Below are 17,537 nucleotides of genomic sequence, written 5' to 3' on the forward strand. Positions count from 1 at the left end.
AATTTTATTAAGTGAAATTATAAAAATAATTTAAAAAAAAAATGAGTTGACCCAACCATTTTATGGGTTAACAAAAGGTGAATTGGGTTGAGGTTTTGATTGTCCATATAAAAAATGGGTTGACTCGACTCAACTCAACTCATATTTTCTTAACCCACAAATATTTGGGCCGGGCCGGACCAAGTCAGCCCATATTGACAGCAGTGAACGCACGTAATGGGAGAAACACGTTACCTCCATTATGTATAGTGGAGTAATGATTTTTTTTTTTTCTAATAAACGGTTAGCTAATTAATGGCATATTGAGGAGTTGGTCACTTGCTCTTGAGGGAAGAGGAAAAGAGAAAGACATTCGTACTGCACGGAAAAATTAAGAGGAAGATTTTTTACCTACTTTCACATTGGAATTATAAAATTAAATTTTTAAAAATATTCAAAAAGTGAAATTATTCCGTAAATCCTATTACTAGTTTTGATTACTTTCATTGTTGTCCATAGTAATATAACTGTTCTACTCATTCTAATAGTTCTCATTCATTGTTTATCGTATAACAGTATGATTGTTGAGATATAAATTTTATATAATATTATACAAAGATAATGATTTAATAGCCACAGCATCTAGAGTTGTGGTTCAGAAGCTTAAACTATGCTTGAAATATGCAAGCAAAGATACAGACAAGTACTTTCATTTGAATTCAATGAAGTACATACTAGGCCATTGCTCTTTCTGAAGCTTGATTTTTCTTGTTTTTTTGGAGCTCACCATAGAAGTAAGACAGAGATCCCCAAAGAGATAACACAACGGATATAGCTTTTTCAACTTGGAACTTTTCATGGAAGAACAATACAGCCAAAGATTCTGTCACCGGAAGCAGAGCTGCAATTATTATGCCAGACAGCAGTGAGGACCCAGAGAAAATTACTCCGACAGCTCCCATGAAAAAGAACTGCCATAAGATTGCACTCAACAGGATTACCAGATAGTATGTTGATTGCCCTAGCTCAAATTTACTTGCCTCTCTTGGAATTGCCTACAATGTGCAAGAAGTTGTTAAGAACTAGCATCCGTGATATCAAACTTAACAAGTTTTTAAGGGGAGTCTAGTAGATTCCCCTGTTTTTGATAGCAATACGACATAACACCACTTTGAATGGTGCAAATATAGGGGAGTGAGTGTGGTGGACTATTTGATAGAAGGAATGAGATATGACCTCAAATTCTTTGTGAAAAAGCATCCCAATGGTGCAGAAAACTGTAGCTGAAAATGACATAACCATTTGCATCTCCATCACCAAAGAGTAAGTAATAGTCTGCTTTGCTTTCTTGTATGTTAACTCAATCGCCGGTAACACAAATCCATAAAGCATTGAAGCTGCAAGTGTCATAAAAAATCCCAAGTAATATTGTCGGTTGGATTCATTTGCTGGGCGATCTGAACTTGTATGAAGTGCAAGAACCACTGCTCCGACAGTCAACAAAAAAACCGAGTTAATGGTAAAAGATGTGAACTTCTGCTTGACCAATAAAAAGGCGAATGCAGCGGTAAAGGCCAATTGGGTTGAAATTATCAGAGCTGAGGTAGAGACAGGGAGGCGAGCAACACCATAAGCATACAAAAAGTCATCCACGCCAGTAAGAAGGCCTACAACAGCACTAACCAGAAACAAAGGAGGTTTAATGAAGAAAAGCTCGGTCGCAGGGCCTTCCTTTCTTCGACGATACAAGTATGAAAATGTGAGAGGCATTACCATAAATGGCCAGCCAGCAGTTTCTAAACAGCTTGATGTCCAAACTCCCTTACCACCTTTCAAGAAGTAGAGCCTCATTATAAGGGGGCCACCAACATTTCCCAAGGCTAACAGTGCGCAATTCAACACCAGCAAGGATCTCTTCAAGCCTTTGCTCATCTTCTCCTCTTTGTAGGGCATTTGGTCGTTGCTAGTGCGAGTATCCATCTTTAGACTAGTGTTTATGTTCCACAAGATTTTGCATAAGAAAGATTGTGAGAGTTTAAATCGTTTATAGCAAGTAAAACAACGTTGATATACCAAGACATGAAGGCAATTTATAAAATAAGTTGTACCATGAATTCCCTTTCTCAACTTAGGGAGCGATTTTAGTAAGCAAGAATCAATATTTAATCTATACATGCAATCATTGATAGAGTTAACTAAATGAAATTATGCTGTATCCGAATATTTAGCTTATTAATTGTTGCATAAAAACCACAAATTTTTATGGTGCCCACTGCTCAATGCAAGAGGAGGACAGAGTCAAAGAAAATCGGATGGTGCTCAAGCAACTATCTCGTATTCGTACCAAGAAAATACTGTTTTGGTTGAACATGACGAGTAAACATAGTAATTTTGATCATGAAAATCAGGACAATTCAAAAAGAAAGATCAAAATGGCATTATTGTGCAACGGACGAACAAAATGACCTTAGCTCCTTGAAATCTGAAGCAATGAAGAGCCTGACACGTCCGTGCTCACTGCTGAGCATTGAACAGTCACCGGCAACGTGGACAAAATATTCCCGTCATAAAACACTATCCGCTGGGCAGCTGGCAACGCAAGCTTGGATCAATTCTGGCCTTGCTCTGTGAAGTGTCCCAACCTATTCCTACTGCTCACGATAGAATGGACCTAGCCCAAAAGATTCCTTAGCATAAAATAGATTGGCAAATTTTGATTCTTATTTTCATTTTATTCCATAAAATTCCAATACAACAGTTGCACTTAAATCGCTTGAATTTGACTTATATATATGAGTTATTATTTTTTACATAAAAAGAGAAGTATACAAATTTCACAAACTAGTTGTTTATTCTTGTCACATGTTTATACTAAAAAAAGTACCTTAGCTAAAGAAGTTTTATACTAAAAGAAAAGTGTACAGAGTGTGGTAATTAAACTGTTCTGTCTTGTATACGTTCCAAGCAAGATTTCCCGTCAAGCTTGCTGCTCTGCTGAAGCTCCAAATAATCCTTATATTTCATTGCTTTGTATGCTGGTGGATTGTTCTCATGGTCCAGCAACTTCGAAGCTGGGGCAACAACTGCATTGAGTGCTGGTCCATGCGGCATGGCTATGGATATCCTTGTATCTTTGTTGTTCACCACTGCTCGATGTAGAACACTTTTGTACTTCCCATTACTCAAAATCTTGCGAAAAGTTAATATCATATTCGAATAAGAACAAAATAAACTATTTCTAAGAAGAGGCAAAAACAAAACAAAATGGGGATGAGAACTTAGGACTTTAGGAGTGCACCTCAATATGATCTCCAACGTTAGCTAGAAATGAATTGGGAATTGGATTGACATTCATCCATTTCCCTTTGTGCTGCACTTGAAGGCCCCTGATTTCATTTTGTATTAGAAGGGTCAAAAGACCGTGATCCGAATGAGGAGGCAACCCCAATGCGAGCTCTGGCTGCGGACATGGTGGGTAGAAGTTGGCTGTTAGGACTTGCAAGCCATCTTCCAAATTCAAGGCCTCGTCAATATAATTCTCCTCTAATCCCAAACTCTCGGATATTCCTCTTACTATTATTCTTGCTACTTGCCGGACTCTTTTGCTGAATTCTAAAGCAATTTCACTGTTTCCAAAAACATTCAGACAAAACTTGTTTTAGCTAAGCTATTGCAGCTGCAACGGCTAAGGAAACAGCACGAGCATGATTCCAATTATTTGAAATGAGATTCCAAAACAATCCATCAATTCACGCATCAGAAAGGAAAATAAAAGGATCAAATAAAAAGTACTAAAAGAATCCAGGGTAACAAAATAATAGTAGTCTAGATGACCCACAGGGTTATATAGACAAGATTACTATTGTTTTGTTACCCAATTGGCCGATTCCTTGAATTCCGTCTTCTGTGCATACTCTAATCCTAGGACTCATTCTGAACCCTGTATTATCTGTAAGTTACCAAGCTAATTGAGTTCAAAACCTGAAGGCAGCTGGCTTGTTGGGTGAGTGAAACTCAGGATGCTGAAAGACCTTGAGAAAATCCCTCCAGAATAAAACTTTATCCACTGAAACGTTGAAACTGGTACCACACCTAATGGGGTCCAGCACATGCTTCCCTTCAAATTCTTGCTTCTCTTCCTCCGTTAGCTCAAAAAATCCTCTACACGCCTCAATTATTGCCTTCATCATGCTCTCCGGCACCCCATGATTTATCACCTGAGATGCTCAAAGCTTAAAACTAAAACCAAAAAGAAAAAAAACAAAACAAAGCGCACTGAACAAAAGATAAAAAAGGAGAGAAGAACTAGTGTACTATAATATATATATATATATACCCACCATGAAGAAGCCCCAGTCCTGACAAGCTTCTCCAAGCTCTTGGAGGACTTTAGAGCGTTCATCAGGGTTATTGGAAGTGAGATGAGAGAAATCAACGGTGGGGATAGATTCTTTTGCGTCTGAAAATGGTTGATCATTAGCGTTTGTTGGGAACGTGTAAATGGGAGGCATGGAAGTAAGACCAGGCAATTCAGCTAGTGATTTGATACTTGTTCGCTTTGGCAGTGCGTAAGTAAGAGATGCTTGCGAGGGTAGGGAAAGGAACGGGGCACTAGCAGCCATGGAGACCGACGGAGATTGAGACTCCGAACACGGTGCTTGTAGGCGGATTGCAATGGAACAGGTCCGGATACTTATGTATATGTATTTATCTTTAATTTTTGGCTGCTGCGAAAGCAAGAAATCATTATTTTTTCATTATTTATATTTTAATTTTCGAAAATAAATAATATGTTTCGGTATAAAAATTATATGGTTTTACTGCCAAAATTGGTACTATTATATTTTGATAATTTGATCAATTTTGATTTTATTTTTGTCAGTGACATTTACTTTATAAAAATTTTTAAAGAATAAAAATTAAATAAAAAAGTAAAAATAAAGGAAATTGGGCAAAAAAAAAAAAAATCGAAGGAAGTTGCCTGACCTTATATGGTATATCATTGCAGAATCATGGCAACAAGCTAATATTTTGAGCATGGAAGCAGTCGCACCTTCATGGGTTTTATTCGAAATCCGAGAGTGGCACAAACATATTCCAAGATTTGTTATGTACACACTATGAATATCTGATTAAAAAAAGAGACTTAAAAAATTGAGAAACATCTTCCTGTCCATCAGCATTAATATTTTTCAAGGTCTTTTGTCTTCTTCTTTTCCCATTTTGTGTGGCACCGCCACTCCTCATTTGGTCTTTATTTCTCTTTTGCGTTTCTTTACCCTTTTTTTTTGTCACCTCAAGAGAAAGGAAGAAAGAAAAGTCCCAAGTCCTGTTGACAGGAAAGCATACGTGCTTTTGCATCTCCTACTTCCTTGATCTACGAACCCTTCGACCTTGTGGCAAGCGCTTAGGTATGAAGGGATAAAAATGAAAACGCCACTTGGCTCTGCAAAGACGTGTGCATTACATACTGATCAAAACAAACAGCAGCTATAAAACTCCTGTGTTCGTTTCTTCATTCATCAGTTACCGTGAAAGTATGCAAGTTCACCTGATTTTATATTACGAAAGAGGCAAATAGTTTAAATTTTAAGAATGCATGGATCCTACATTTCAGAAAATGGGTGTCAAAAACCCATCACCAGTACCCAAAGTCGGCCATATCTCGGAACTGCAAAGTACAAGGCAAGGCTACAAGATTTTCACGCGTGCTTATGGTTTCTTCCTGAATTCCAGCCTCCACGGAGGTGTTCTCACAAATTTTCTTCCCTAGCCACATTAAACTCCAATATAACTTTTCTCGTTTGTAGGGCTGCAGTTTTTCTGAATCAGAAGCAAATGTAAGTCATGGGCTTTCTCAGTCAACCCAACTTCTGTAAATGCACTCAAAATCCTATTACAGGTAGAGATCTCAAAGTCTGTGGTGTTAGACTGCTTCCATTGATCAATAACCTCTCCCACTTCTTTGGAATGCCCAAGAATCAGATATGAAGACGAAATGCATATGTAATTTCTGCTTGTCATTTTCTGTTTGGTCATTCTTAGCGATTTCCATATCTGATCAATTTTATCTTTGTTTCCCAAGCCAGCATACAGCATAACAAGGAAGTCATAAGTTATCCATTCCCTTTGTGTGATGCCTTTCTCTGTTTCAATAGGAAAGCTGGACTCAGCATTTGCAAGACGGCTAGCGTTAACATAAACAGTTACGAGGCTAATATATCTCACCCAGCCATCATTGCAAGCAGAGTCGCATCTCATTTCATCCAGAATCCTTTTAACTTGATCAATGTTTAGAGCCGCAGCACATGAACTTATCCACAGATTGTAAGTAAAGATATCTGGTGCGACCTTATGTCTTTTCAGTTCTTCTACGACCAAAGAAACCTTCTGCAGCTGCCCAATTGACATGTAAAGAGTCATAATCTCATTGTACGTAAGGGCAGAGAATGACAAGGCCAACCCCTTTATCCTCTCAAAAAGCTCTTCTGCCTTTTCAGTCAATTTTGCAGCTGCATAACAATGGAGAAGAGCAGTGTATGTTTCACTAGTCTTTGCAGTCGGAGGCAAGTCTTCAAAATAGCGTTCAGCAGCATCAATATCAAAAACTTTTGTCATCAAGTCAATACGAATTGCATAGTCAGAATCTGATAACTTGTACTCTTCATGAGTAACCATCCATTCTGATATCTGCAAGCTTGAATTGATAAGTTCAAAGAATTCACCATCAATTGTATCTGTGAAACTAAGGGCTGTACAAACTGTAAGGCATGAAGTTTTCATACAGATGCGACATGAAACTTTGTTTCTGATATTCCTCTCTTTGAATGCAAAATATCAACTAAAAGTTATTACCAAAAAGACAGAAAAGAAAAGAAACTACCCAGCTGTTCCAAGTGCAACTCAAGCTATAATGAAATTCAAAGAAAACAGGAAAAAGAGATTGAGTTTGCCTAGGCACATGAAGATGTAGGACCTTTTTATTTCACACTCCCAAAGAAGTCTTGCTAATCATAATGCAAATTATAAAATTCCCATCATGATCAACTTTCAATTTACGTCCTCTTATAACAGAAAAAACAGCAGAAGCAACAAAGTGTGATATGATATTAATCAATTTAACTTAGTTGGAGCTGAAGGTGGGAGTGAAATGCAAGTTCTCCCATTACATTAGATCAGAGAAAGTGACCAAGTGCAAAACAAAATAGGTAAATAGAGACTTCACAAGCAAGCCTGCAAATAGAGAAGACAAAATCTTAATACCTAGAGAAGACAGCATTCACTTATTCATTGCTGACATGACAAGAAACTCCAGTGCTGTGGTATGGCCAAACACCCAAGCTAGCCAAATGGCGAACTTAATGAGTTGATTTGATCTTACACAGTAAAGATTAACCGAATATACATTAAGAAATTTTCTCTTCCGTTTTGTGTTTATCCACAGATACAAAATTTTCATGTTCCTTATATCAATTCCTTTCTACATTAGACCATTCCCTACTTGATAACATTCCTAACCAATACTATGACCCCAATTGGCCAATTCAAACTAATGGAACCTAAACAATTTAACTGATTCTTCAAATAAATTACACCAATCAAGCATTACACCTCTAATGAAACAGTTGATAAAACAAAAAAATTTCATCCAGGAATATCAAACTAAATAAGTATTACTGCCAGTTTCTAAGGTAAAACAAAGCCACCCCAGAACATAAAAATCTCAACTTCACTCTAATTGACTTTAATTATTAAAATATGGAAAGTATCTTTGAAAAGAGAGAAGCGAGAGTACCTCGAGAGCATGCTTGAAACGCTGGGATTTCCTGAGTTCCTTAGAGATTTGGCGGAGGTCGGAAATGGAAACTCGGTTGCCCTCACCGACCCATTTGTCGATTACGGTAGTGGCGCTCCGCTTCGGAAGCCGCAGCCGAAAAATGCGGCTTTTCAGATCATCGGTTTCCGAATTATTCAAATATTCGTCCATGTATTCGGTGCTGGCGGCGCCCGACGACAACAGCCTTGACAAACTGCAGTTGCTGCTTCTCCTGCATATATATATTTCACAATTTTGAAAAATTAATCTTTGGGAAACAAAAGACCAACCAACTTAAAGAATGCTACGGAGACTTGTAATGGGTTCAGTTTCAAAAATTTCTCCCCTCTTTTTCTGCTTTGAATTGAGAAAGTATGATAGTAATAAAGATAATTACCGTCTGAGACTGAGAAAGAGGGAGCGCGACGCCATTGAAATTGATAAAGCTCTCTCTTTAGCTTGTCCAAGGTTTTTTTTTTTTTTTTTTTTTCTCGAGTATAGCTGAGCCAAGACCTTTGGTTAGCGACTCTGGCAACTTGGGCTGTGTTTAGTTGGACTTGTCTTTTGGTGTTTATCTCATTTCTCATTTTTGTGCAATGAAGTACAAAAATTTATAAATTATATAAAAAATATAAATAAATTTTTATATTTGATCGAATTTTTATATTTTAATTTTAAATTTAATAAATTTTTATATATTTATTTTAAGTTGAATAAATTTTTATATTTTTATTTTAAATTAAATAAAATTTTATAACTAATGATTGATTCAGTTAAAATGTTATTTGTTATTCTATATCGTATGATACTATATTAATTTGACATGATAACATTATCATTAGATTTTTTTTACTTTACACATCAACGTTATGTCAATGTCGTGCAAATATAAAATTACAAATGATATTTTGATTAATGATAATTAATCAATCATTAATCATAAAGACTTATTTGATCTAAAATAAAAATATAAGATCTTATCACAAACTTCAATGATCTTAACACAGTCATTAATAATGCAAATTTTTATTTTAGTTTTTTCCTATTTTTGTTAGGCATGTCCTTTTTTCCCTTTATAACTTAATTAAAGATAAGTGTATATATTTTTAATTCAATTTCCTTTCTAAAATCTTTTATTTGTAAATTATAAAAACAACATACATATATCAAAATATTCTAATAACATTTTAAGATTTTTTTGTTATTTATAACTATTATAACCACTTATCATACTTTAACAGCATTTTAACTTAATCACCCGAGATTATTGTTAACTTTCTTTTAACCAATTTCCATTACACCATAGATTAATGTTACCCTGATTCACAACAAAAGTAATTAGCGATAGTCTAGTATTATATCGAATATCCCAAGCATTTTAACTTTCATGTCATTCCTCTCAAAATGTGACTTTCAAAGTTATCAAAAATCACAAAAAATTTAAAATATACATAGGACATTGTAAACGGGTTCTTTTGTAATAAAGAAAGAGGTAAGATTCCAAATAAGTAAAACAAATGTGTTGGGAGGTGATGGGGAAAAAGATTAGAGCAATACTTGAAGCAATGCATTTTGTGATGGAGAGAGAGATCATCTCCATCATCTGCTTGGTGTTGTCTTTCAATTTTTGCATCCTCTCCTGATAAGCTTAGAGCATTTTCATCGAGTCTTGGAAATAGGTGAGAGTAAATGCAGCTTGGTTGCTAATGAAATTTTCTATATCTTCTAATGGTGCAACGTTTCTTTAATGAGGTTTTACTTAATATAGGTGTTCTTTTTTAGTAAAATTGACAAAATGTAGATGATGTAATAAGAAGAGAGATAATATTATAAACAAGTAAAATGAATGCATTGATAAACATCAGTGAAAAAGATTGGAGCAGTCCTTTAAATACAAATGTTGTGTCAAGTGGTGATGGACAAAGTGTAGAGAACAGGGAGATGGTGGAACAAGGCGAAGGATAAAGTAGGGGAAGTTATAAGTAGAAAAGAATTTGAGTGAGAGAGAATAAGCCCAAAGTTCCTTCGGAATATAATTGTCAAAGCTTCAATATATAGACTTAGTAGGACTAGTTACAAAAAAGTGCACTTAACGCACGCACTGGGAGAAACGCGTTACCTCCATTATATATAGTGGAGTAATGATTTTTTTTTCTAATAAACGGTTAGCTAATTAATGGCATATTGAGGAGTTGGTCACTTGCCCTTGAGGGAAGAGGAAAAGAGAAAGACATTCGTACTGCACAGAAAAATTAAGAGGAAGATTTTTTACCTACTTTCACGTTTGAATTATAAGATTAAATTTTTTAAAATATTCAAAAAGTGAAATTATTCCGTAAATCCTATTACTAGTTTTGATTACTTTCATTGTTGTCCACAGTAATATGATTGTTCTATTCATTCTAATAGTTCTCATTCATTGTTTATCGTATAACAGTATGATTGTTGAGATATAAATTTTATATAATATTATACAAAGATAATGATTTAATAGCCACAGCATCTAGAGTTGTGGTTCAGAAGCTTAAACTATGCTTGAAATATGCAAGCAAAGATACAGACAAGTACTTTCATTTGAATGCAATGACGTACATACTAGGCCATCGCTGTGTCTGAAGCTTTATTTTTCTTGTTTTTTTGGAGCTCACCATAGAAGTAAGACAGAGATCCCAAAAGAGATAACACAACGGATATAGCTTTTTCAACTTGGAACTTTTCATGGAAGAACAATACAGCCAAAGATTCTGTCACCGGAAGCAGAGCTGCAATTATTATGCCAGACAGCAGTGAGGAGCCAGAGAAAATTACTCCGACAGCTCCCATGAAAAAGAACTGCCATAAAATTGCACTCAACAGAATTACCAGATAGTATGTTGATTGCCCTAGCTCAAATTTACTTGCCTCTCTTGGAATTGCCTACAATGTGCAAGAAGTTGCTAAGAACTAGCATCCGCGATATCAAACTTAACAAGTTTTTAAGGGGAGTCTAGTAGATTCCCCTGTTTCTGATAGGAATACGACATAACACCACTTTGAATGGTGCAAATACAGGGGAGTGAGTGTGGTGGACTATTTGATAGAAGGAAGGAGATATGACCTCAACTTCTTTGTGAAAAAGCATCCCAATGGTGCAGAAAACTGTAGCTGAAAATGACATAACCATTTGCGTCTCTATCACCAAAGAGTAAGTAATAGTCTGCTTTGCTTTCTTGTATGTTAACTCAATCGCCGGTAACACAAATCCATAGAGCGCTGAAGCTGCAAGTGTCATAAAAAATCCCGAGCAATATTGTCGGTTGGATTCATTTGCTGGGTGATCCGAACTTGTATGAAGTGCAAGAACCACTGCTCCGATAGTCAACAAAAAAACTGAGTTGATGGTAAAAGATGTGAATTTCTGCTTGACCAATAGAAAGGCAAACGCAACGGTGAAGGCCAATTGGGTTGAAATTATCAGAGCTGAGGTAGAGACAGGGAGGCGAGCAACACCATAAGCATATAAAAAGTCATCCACCCCAGTAAGAAGGCCTATAACAGCACTAGCCAGAAACAAAGGAGGTTTAATGAAGAAAAGCTCGGTCCCAGGGCCCTCCTTTCTTCGACGATACAAGTATGAAAATGTGAGAGGCATTACCATAAATGGCCAGCCAGCAGTTTCTAAACAGCTTGATGTCCAAACTCCCTTATCACTTTTCAAGAAGTAGAGCTTCATTATAAGGGGGCCACCAACATTTCCAAAGGCTAACAGTGCGCAATTCAACACGAGCAAGGATCTCTTCAGGCCTTTCCTCATCTTTTCCTCTTTGTGGGGCACTTGGTCGTTGCTAGTGCGAGTTTACATCTTTAGACTAGTGTTTATGTTCCACAAGATTTTGCAAAAGAAAGATTGTGAGAGTTTAAATCGTATATAGCAAGTAAAACAAAGTTTGATATACCAAGACATGAAGGCAATTTATAAAATAAGTTGTACCATGAATTCCCTTTCTCAACTTAGGGAGCGAGTTTAGTAAGAAAGAATCAATATTTAATCTGTACATGCAATCACGGATAGAGTTAATTAAATAAAATTATGCTGCATCAAAACATTTGATTTATTGATTGTTGTATGATCTCTTTACTTAAAGAATAAGATTCAAATCTCCTTTTTCAAATTCAAAAAAAAAAATATAAATAAAATTTTATTTATCATCACCGAGAACAACAGTACCTATCCATAATCTACCTTCCACTGATAAGATGAAGATGGTATTCCATCAACAATCACCGCCTTTTGTAATGGGAAACAGGCACTATTAAAAGTAGCTCAACCTGATGAACCTTCAAGAAGAAGATGTGGAAGAAAATGTAGTGAAAAAATAAAAACCACAAATTTTTATTGTGCCCACTGCTCCATGCAAGAGGAGGACAGAGTCAAAGCAAATTGGATGGTGCTCAAGCAACTATCTCGTATTCGTACCAAGAAAATAATGTTTTGGTTGAACATGACGAGTAAACATAGTAATTTTGATCATGAAAATCAGGACAATTGAAAAAGAAAGATCAAAATGGCATTATTGTGTAACAGACGAACAAAATGACCTTAGCTCCTTGAAATCTGAAGCAACGAAGAGCCTGACACGTCCCTGCTCACTGCTGAGCATTGAACAGTCACCCGTAACGTGGATAAAATATTCCCGTCATAAAAAACACTATCCGCTCGGCAGCTGGCAACGCCAGCTTGGATCAATTCTGGCCTTGCTCTGTGAAGTGTCCCAAAGTATTCCTACTGCTCGCGATAGAATGGACCCCAAAGGATTCCTTAGCATAAAATAGATTGGCAAATTTTGATTCTTATTTTCATTTTGTTCCATAAAATTCCAGTTCAAGTGTACAACAGTTGAACTAAAATCGCTTGAATTTGACTTATATATATGAGTTATTATTTTATACATAAAAAGAGAAGTGTACAAATTTCACAAACTAGTTGTTTATTCTTGTCACATGTTTGTACTAATAAAAGTACCTTAGCTAAAGAAGTTTTATACTAAAAGAAAAGTGTACAGAGTGTGGTAATTAAATTGTTCTGTCTTGTATACGTTCCAAGCAAGATTTTCCGTCAAGCTTGCTGCTCTGCTGAAGCTCCAAATAATCCTTATATTTCATTGCTTTGTATGCTGGTGGATTGTTCTCATGGTCCAGCAACTTCGAAGCTGGGGCAACAACTGCATTGAGTGCTGGTCCATGCGGCATGGCTATGGATATCCTTGTATCTTTGTTGTTCACCACTGCTCGATGTAGAACACTTTTGTACTTCCCATTACTCAAAATCTTGCGAAAAGTTAATATCATATTCGAATAAGAACAAACTAAACTATTTCTAAGAAGATTCAAAAACAAAACAAAATGGGGATGAGAACTTAGGACTTTAGGAGTGCACCTCAATATGATCTCCAACGTTAGCTAGAAATGAATTGGGAATTGGATTGACATTGATCCATTCCCCTTTGTGCTGCACTTGAAGGCCCATGATTTCATTTTGTATTAGGAGGGTCAAAAGAGCGTGATCCGAATGAGGAGGCAACCCCAGTGCGAGCTCTGGCTGCGGACATGGTGGATAGAAGTTGGCTGCCAGGAATTGCAAGCCATCTTCCAAATTCAAGGCCTCGTCAATATAATTCCCCTCTAATCCCAAACTCTCCGATATTCCTCTTACTATTATTCTTGCTACTTGCCGGACTCTTGTGCTGAATTCTAAAGCAATTTCACTGTATCCAAAAACATTCAGACAAAACTTGTTTTAGCTAAGTTATTGCAGTTGCAACGGCTAAGGAAACAGCACGAGCATGATTCCAATTATTTGAAATGAGATTCCCAAACAATCCATCAATTCACGCATCATAAAGGAAAATAAAAGGATCAAATAAAAAGTACTAAAAGAATCCAGGGTAACAAAATAATAGTAGTCTAGATGACCCAGAGGGTTATATAGACAAGATTACTATTGTTTTGTTACCCAATTGGCCGATTCCTTGAATTCCATCTTCTGTGCATACTCTAATCCTAGGATTCATTCTGAACCCTGTATTATTTGTAAGTTACCAAGCTAATTGGGATCAAAACCTGAATGCAGCTGGCTTGTTGGGTGAGTGAAACTCAGGATGCTGAAAGACCTTGAGAAAATCCCTCCAGAATAAAACTTTATCCACTGAAACGTTGGAACTGGTACCACAGCTAATGGGGTCCAGCATATGCTTCCCTTCAAATTCTTGCTTCTCTTCCTCCGTTAGCTCAAAAAATCCTCTACACGCCTCAATTATTGCCTGCATCATGCTCTCCGGTACCCCATGATTTATCACCTGAGATGCTCAAAGCTTAAAACTAAAACCAAAAAGAAAGAAAACAAAACAAAGCGTACCGAACAAAAGCTAAAAAAGGAGAGAAGAACTAGTATACTATAATATATATATATATATATATACCATGAAGAAGCCCCAGTCCTGACAAGCGTCTCCAAGCTCTTGGAGGACTTTAGAGCGTTCATCAGGGTTATTGGAAGTGAGATGAGAGAAATCAATGGTGGGGATAGATTCTTTTGCGTCTGAAAATGGTTGATCATTAGCGTTTGTTGGGAAGATGTAAATGGGAGGAATGGAAGTAAGACCAGGCAATTCAGCTAGTGATTTGATACTTGTTCGCTTTGGCGGTGTGTGAGTAAGAGATGCTTGCGAGGGTTGGGAAAGGAACGGGGCACTAGCAGCCATGGAGACCGACGGAGATTGAGACTCCGAACACGGTGCTTGTAGGCGGATTGTAATGGAACTGGTCCGGATGCTTATGTGTACGTATTTATCTTTAATTTTTGGCTGCTGCGAAAGCAAGAAATTTTTTTTTATTGTTTATATTTTAATTTTTGATAATAAATAATATGTTTCGGTATAAAAATTATATGGTTTTACTGCTAAAATTGGTACTATTATATTTTGATAACTTGATCAATTTTGATTTTATTTTTGTCATTGACATTTACTTTATAAAAATTTTTAAAGAATAAAAATTAAATAAAAAAGTAAAAATAAAGGAAATTGGGCAAAAAAAAAAATCGAAGGAAGTTGCCTGACGTTATATGGTATATCATTGCAGAATCATGGCAACAAGCTAATATTTTGAGCATGGAAGCAGTTGCTTATTTGCCTTTAAAGTATAATAAATTTGTAAAAGGGGTTTTTGTGATAGGAAGAAGAAGCGTTACAAACAAATAAAAGGATGTGTCGGAAGTAACAAAAAAGAAGATTGGAGCAATTTATGAAGTATTAAGTGTTGTGGTAGGTGAAAGATAATAAAAAGAGAATTAGAGAGTAGACGATAATTAGAGAGATAATTTAGAGAGAGAAACTCTCAAGCTGAGAATGTGTTAGCTAGGAAGGGGAAAGCTCGGAAGAGGAGAGAAGAGTCCCTCTAAGTGAATTGTGAGGCTTTATATATAGTGCTAAAAGTGACGATTACTCAAGAATAGACTTTAATGCGCCTAATGCATGACATTATTATAAAGAACATTAATGTGAGTAACCGTTACTATAATTGAATGTAATAAGACTTGTTATTAAGTAAAAGGTAATAGAAAATAGGTGTACAAGAGTAGATACAAGAAAAGAAGCTGTATGAGAATGGGTACAAGAGAAGAAGCTGTACGAGAATAAGTACAAGAGAAGAAGGTAGGAGGGTAAAACACTTGTACTTCAGAAAAAGGTTAAGAGGAAGACATCTTAACTACCTTCATATTTGAGCCACCAAGTCAAACTCTCTTGAACATCCCAAAATGAAAGTAACTCATAAACCCTACCACTTATTCCGAGTTGCTTTCACTGCTATTCATGTGAAGTGGTTATTCTAATAATATTAGTAATTTCACATGGAATAGTGCTCTACTTATTCTAGTTGTTCTGCTTTAAGTAGTACTTTACTTGTTCTAATTATTCTGCATGAAATAGCGTTTCACTTGTTCTAGTTATTCTACGTAAAGTAGCACTTCACTTGTTCTAATTGTTCTCTATACAACATTATGTTGTAACATAATTCTTTAGAGAATAGGTATTAACCAAAATCAAGCATTTACATTTTGCCCCCTACATAAGAATCATTATTAAAAATAATTCTTATGCATTAATTTAAAATGTAAAAAGTTTTATTTTGTACTATAACGTATCATATTGTATCACTTGGAGTAGTAATGCCTTGGACAGTAACACCTTAGGCAGTAACGTGTTACTATAATGCTTTAGGTAGTAACACGTTACTGCCTTGTATAAGGTGTAATGCTAATTTTTTTTTGTAATGTTAATATCTTTTGTAATATTTGATTGATTATGTAATAATATTTTTTTCATATAAAATAAGATTTTCAAGATACAACTAGTAAAAGGAAAGTTAATATTTTTCATAAAAAAAAAACCTTGATTCTATGTGGCCTATAAATATCAAGTTACTATGAACAATTTTCTTCATTCATATTCAAAGCAAAACAAATTTCAGAATAAAATCAATTCTTTTGCGAATCTTTTCAAACAAGTAAATTTTTTTTTCTTCTTGTAATTTCTTGTTTGATTTTTTAAAAAAAAAAATTAAATTTCTTTTACTTGTTACCCCTGCATGAAATTTTTTTTTTTTCATATTTCCAAGTTAAAATATGAAATAAGAAATTTTTTATGCATGAGATAAATTTTTTTTTACTGAAAGCATTATATATATATATATATATATATATATATATATATTCAAGTAGATAAATAAATTATTTGATTTTTTGAAACTTACAGCTGGGAGTCATATGCTTCTTGCGTTAAATTTTTTTTTAAATATAGTTTATTATTTTATTTTGATGTATAGTGTTTAATGGAAAAGAGAAATATTAGAATAAAGAAAGCAAGGCTAAAGTGAACCGCATGTGAGCTAAAGAGAGACAAACACTAGCATAAAGAAACAAACTAATAAACAAACACATAAAAGCTAGCAAAAGCTGCACGTCTCTCTAACCTTTTTTTTTTTTTTTAATATAACTCGACTTTGACTTGTGGTAGTGTTTTTGGTTTTGGTTCGGCTTTTTTTTTTTTACTCGAGCTTTTCTTTGATTTGTTGACAGCAAAAGCTGCAAGTTGCAATTTTTTTTTGTTTACATAAAGAAGACGATTTTTTTTTAGTTTTTTTGATATATATACAAAAGATGGCTTTTACTTTGGAGTGCCGCGAGCTCTTTCAATTGGAGCTCGTAGTACATGTCGCAAGCTTTTTTAATTACGGCTCGCGGTACATGCCGCGATCTCTTTTGAATAGAGCTCACGGTGAATACAGCTCACGGTACGTGCCGCGAGTTCTTTTAAGTGATTTTTTAAAAAAAAATTAATTAATAATTTTTTATTTGATTTTTTTTATATTATATATATTTTATAATTTTATTCATTTGTTATTATTATTTTTATTATATACATTAATAATAAAATTTACAATTTTGATAAATTTTATTGTTATACTTTGTGGGTTTTTTTTATTTTAGTATTTTATTATTTATTTATATTTTTTTTGACAAAATCATAAATAATAAAAATTTTTGTGCATATATACTTATCTTTTTTTCCAAGACCATGTTTGTAGGCTTCTTTTCTATCTTCCCTTATGCCTAGAACGTGTCTCCTTTTGAGGATCCATTATGGTGAGCCTAGAAGGGCTGCAACAAGAAAGAAAATCACTACACATAAAAGAAAGAATAGTG

General features: G+C 35.1%; 5 protein-coding genes across 6 annotated transcripts; all 5 read right to left on the reverse strand.

The window, feature by feature from the left end:
• Positions 1-560: 560 nt before the first annotated feature.
• Positions 561-2,220, reverse strand: LOC18608236 (purine permease 3-like). 2 transcript variants are annotated; one of them, XM_088803956.1, is made up of 3 exons: positions 1,216-2,220; positions 981-1,034; positions 674-880 (listed from the first exon to the last, which is right to left on the reverse strand). In XM_088803956.1, the coding sequence occupies exons 1-3, from the start codon at positions 2,152-2,154 to the stop codon at positions 866-868; spliced, it is 1,008 nt and encodes a 335-aa protein (XP_088660082.1). In that variant the 5' UTR covers positions 2,155-2,220; the 3' UTR covers positions 674-865. The 2 variants fall into 2 exon arrangements, with proteins under 2 accessions (XP_017970918.1, XP_088660082.1); XM_018115429.2 differs by having other exon boundaries at positions 561-1,034; positions 1,216-2,219.
• A 523-nt stretch (positions 2,221-2,743) lies between these two features.
• Positions 2,744-4,601, reverse strand: LOC18608238 (2-oxoglutarate-dependent dioxygenase 19-like). Its single transcript, XM_007042821.3, has 4 exons — positions 4,320-4,601; positions 3,961-4,196; positions 3,278-3,605; positions 2,744-3,168 (listed from the first exon to the last, which is right to left on the reverse strand). Exons 1-4 carry the CDS (start codon positions 4,599-4,601, stop codon positions 2,914-2,916), a joined length of 1,101 nt encoding a protein of 366 aa, XP_007042883.2. The 3' UTR covers positions 2,744-2,913.
• An 854-nt stretch (positions 4,602-5,455) lies between these two features.
• Positions 5,456-8,371, reverse strand: LOC18608235 (pentatricopeptide repeat-containing protein At5g09450, mitochondrial-like). Its single transcript, XM_018115432.2, has 3 exons — positions 8,193-8,371; positions 7,775-8,027; positions 5,456-6,669 (listed from the first exon to the last, which is right to left on the reverse strand). Exons 1-3 carry the CDS (start codon positions 8,225-8,227, stop codon positions 5,758-5,760), a joined length of 1,200 nt encoding a protein of 399 aa, XP_017970921.2. The 5' UTR covers positions 8,228-8,371; the 3' UTR covers positions 5,456-5,757.
• A 1,866-nt stretch (positions 8,372-10,237) lies between these two features.
• Positions 10,238-11,649, reverse strand: LOC18608237 (purine permease 3-like). Its single transcript, XM_007042819.3, has 2 exons — positions 10,893-11,649; positions 10,238-10,711 (listed from the first exon to the last, which is right to left on the reverse strand). The coding sequence occupies exons 1-2, from the start codon at positions 11,586-11,588 to the stop codon at positions 10,391-10,393; spliced, it is 1,017 nt and encodes a 338-aa protein (XP_007042881.2). The 5' UTR covers positions 11,589-11,649; the 3' UTR covers positions 10,238-10,390.
• A 1,022-nt stretch (positions 11,650-12,671) lies between these two features.
• On the reverse strand, positions 12,672-14,601 carry LOC18608239 (2-oxoglutarate-dependent dioxygenase 19-like). The gene is made up of 4 exons (XM_007042822.3): positions 14,254-14,601; positions 13,895-14,130; positions 13,212-13,539; positions 12,672-13,102 (listed from the first exon to the last, which is right to left on the reverse strand). The coding sequence occupies exons 1-4, from the start codon at positions 14,533-14,535 to the stop codon at positions 12,848-12,850; spliced, it is 1,101 nt and encodes a 366-aa protein (XP_007042884.2). The 5' UTR covers positions 14,536-14,601; the 3' UTR covers positions 12,672-12,847.
• Between the last annotated feature and the right edge of the window lie 2,936 nt (positions 14,602-17,537).

The sequence above is a fragment of the Theobroma cacao genome, chromosome 2 (genome assembly GCF_053813885.1).
Source record: "Theobroma cacao isolate CCN51 chromosome 2, ASM5381388v1, whole genome shotgun sequence".
In the NCBI taxonomy this organism is placed as follows: domain Eukaryota; kingdom Viridiplantae; phylum Streptophyta; class Magnoliopsida; order Malvales; family Malvaceae; genus Theobroma; species Theobroma cacao.

What these genes read in the sequence shown, in the direction of transcription:
- LOC18608236 (XM_018115429.2), bottom strand. Translation starts at nt 2,154, where the DNA reads ATGTATAGATTAAATATTGATTCTTGCTTACTAAAATCGCTCCCTAAG. An exon ending in TTTTTCACAAAGAATTTGAG is followed by an intron (nt 1,035 to 1,215) that starts GTCATATCTCAT and finishes TGCACATTGTAG; the next exon opens with GCAATTCCAAGAGAGGCAAG.
- LOC18608238 (XM_007042821.3), bottom strand. Translation starts at nt 4,601, where the DNA reads ATGGCTGCTAGTGCCCCGTTCCTTTCCCTACCCTCGCAAGCATCTCTT. An exon ending in AACAAGCCAGCTGCCTTCAG is followed by an intron (nt 3,606 to 3,960) that starts GTTTTGAACTCA and finishes TTTTGGAAACAG; the next exon opens with TGAAATTGCTTTAGAATTCA. An exon ending in ACGTTGGAGATCATATTGAG is followed by an intron (nt 3,169 to 3,277) that starts GTGCACTCCTAA and finishes ACTTTTCGCAAG; the next exon opens with ATTTTGAGTAATGGGAAGTA.
- LOC18608235 (XM_018115432.2), bottom strand. Translation starts at nt 8,227, where the DNA reads ATGGCGTCGCGCTCCCTCTTTCTCAGTCTCAGACG. An exon ending in CTCTTTCTCAGTCTCAGACG is followed by an intron (nt 8,028 to 8,192) that starts GTAATTATCTTT and finishes ATATATATGCAG; the next exon opens with GAGAAGCAGCAACTGCAGTT. An exon ending in GTTTCAAGCATGCTCTCGAG is followed by an intron (nt 6,670 to 7,774) that starts GTACTCTCGCTT and finishes TCAAGCTTGCAG; the next exon opens with ATATCAGAATGGATGGTTAC.
- LOC18608237 (XM_007042819.3), bottom strand. Translation starts at nt 11,588, where the DNA reads ATGAGGAAAGGCCTGAAGAGATCCTTGCTCGTGTTGAATTGCGCACTG. An exon ending in TTTTTCACAAAGAAGTTGAG is followed by an intron (nt 10,712 to 10,892) that starts GTCATATCTCCT and finishes TGCACATTGTAG; the next exon opens with GCAATTCCAAGAGAGGCAAG.
- LOC18608239 (XM_007042822.3), bottom strand. Translation starts at nt 14,535, where the DNA reads ATGGCTGCTAGTGCCCCGTTCCTTTCCCAACCCTCGCAAGCATCTCTT. An exon ending in AGGACTGGGGCTTCTTCATG is followed by an intron (nt 14,131 to 14,253) that starts GTATATATATAT and finishes TGAGCATCTCAG; the next exon opens with GTGATAAATCATGGGGTACC. An exon ending in AACAAGCCAGCTGCATTCAG is followed by an intron (nt 13,540 to 13,894) that starts GTTTTGATCCCA and finishes TTTTGGATACAG; the next exon opens with TGAAATTGCTTTAGAATTCA.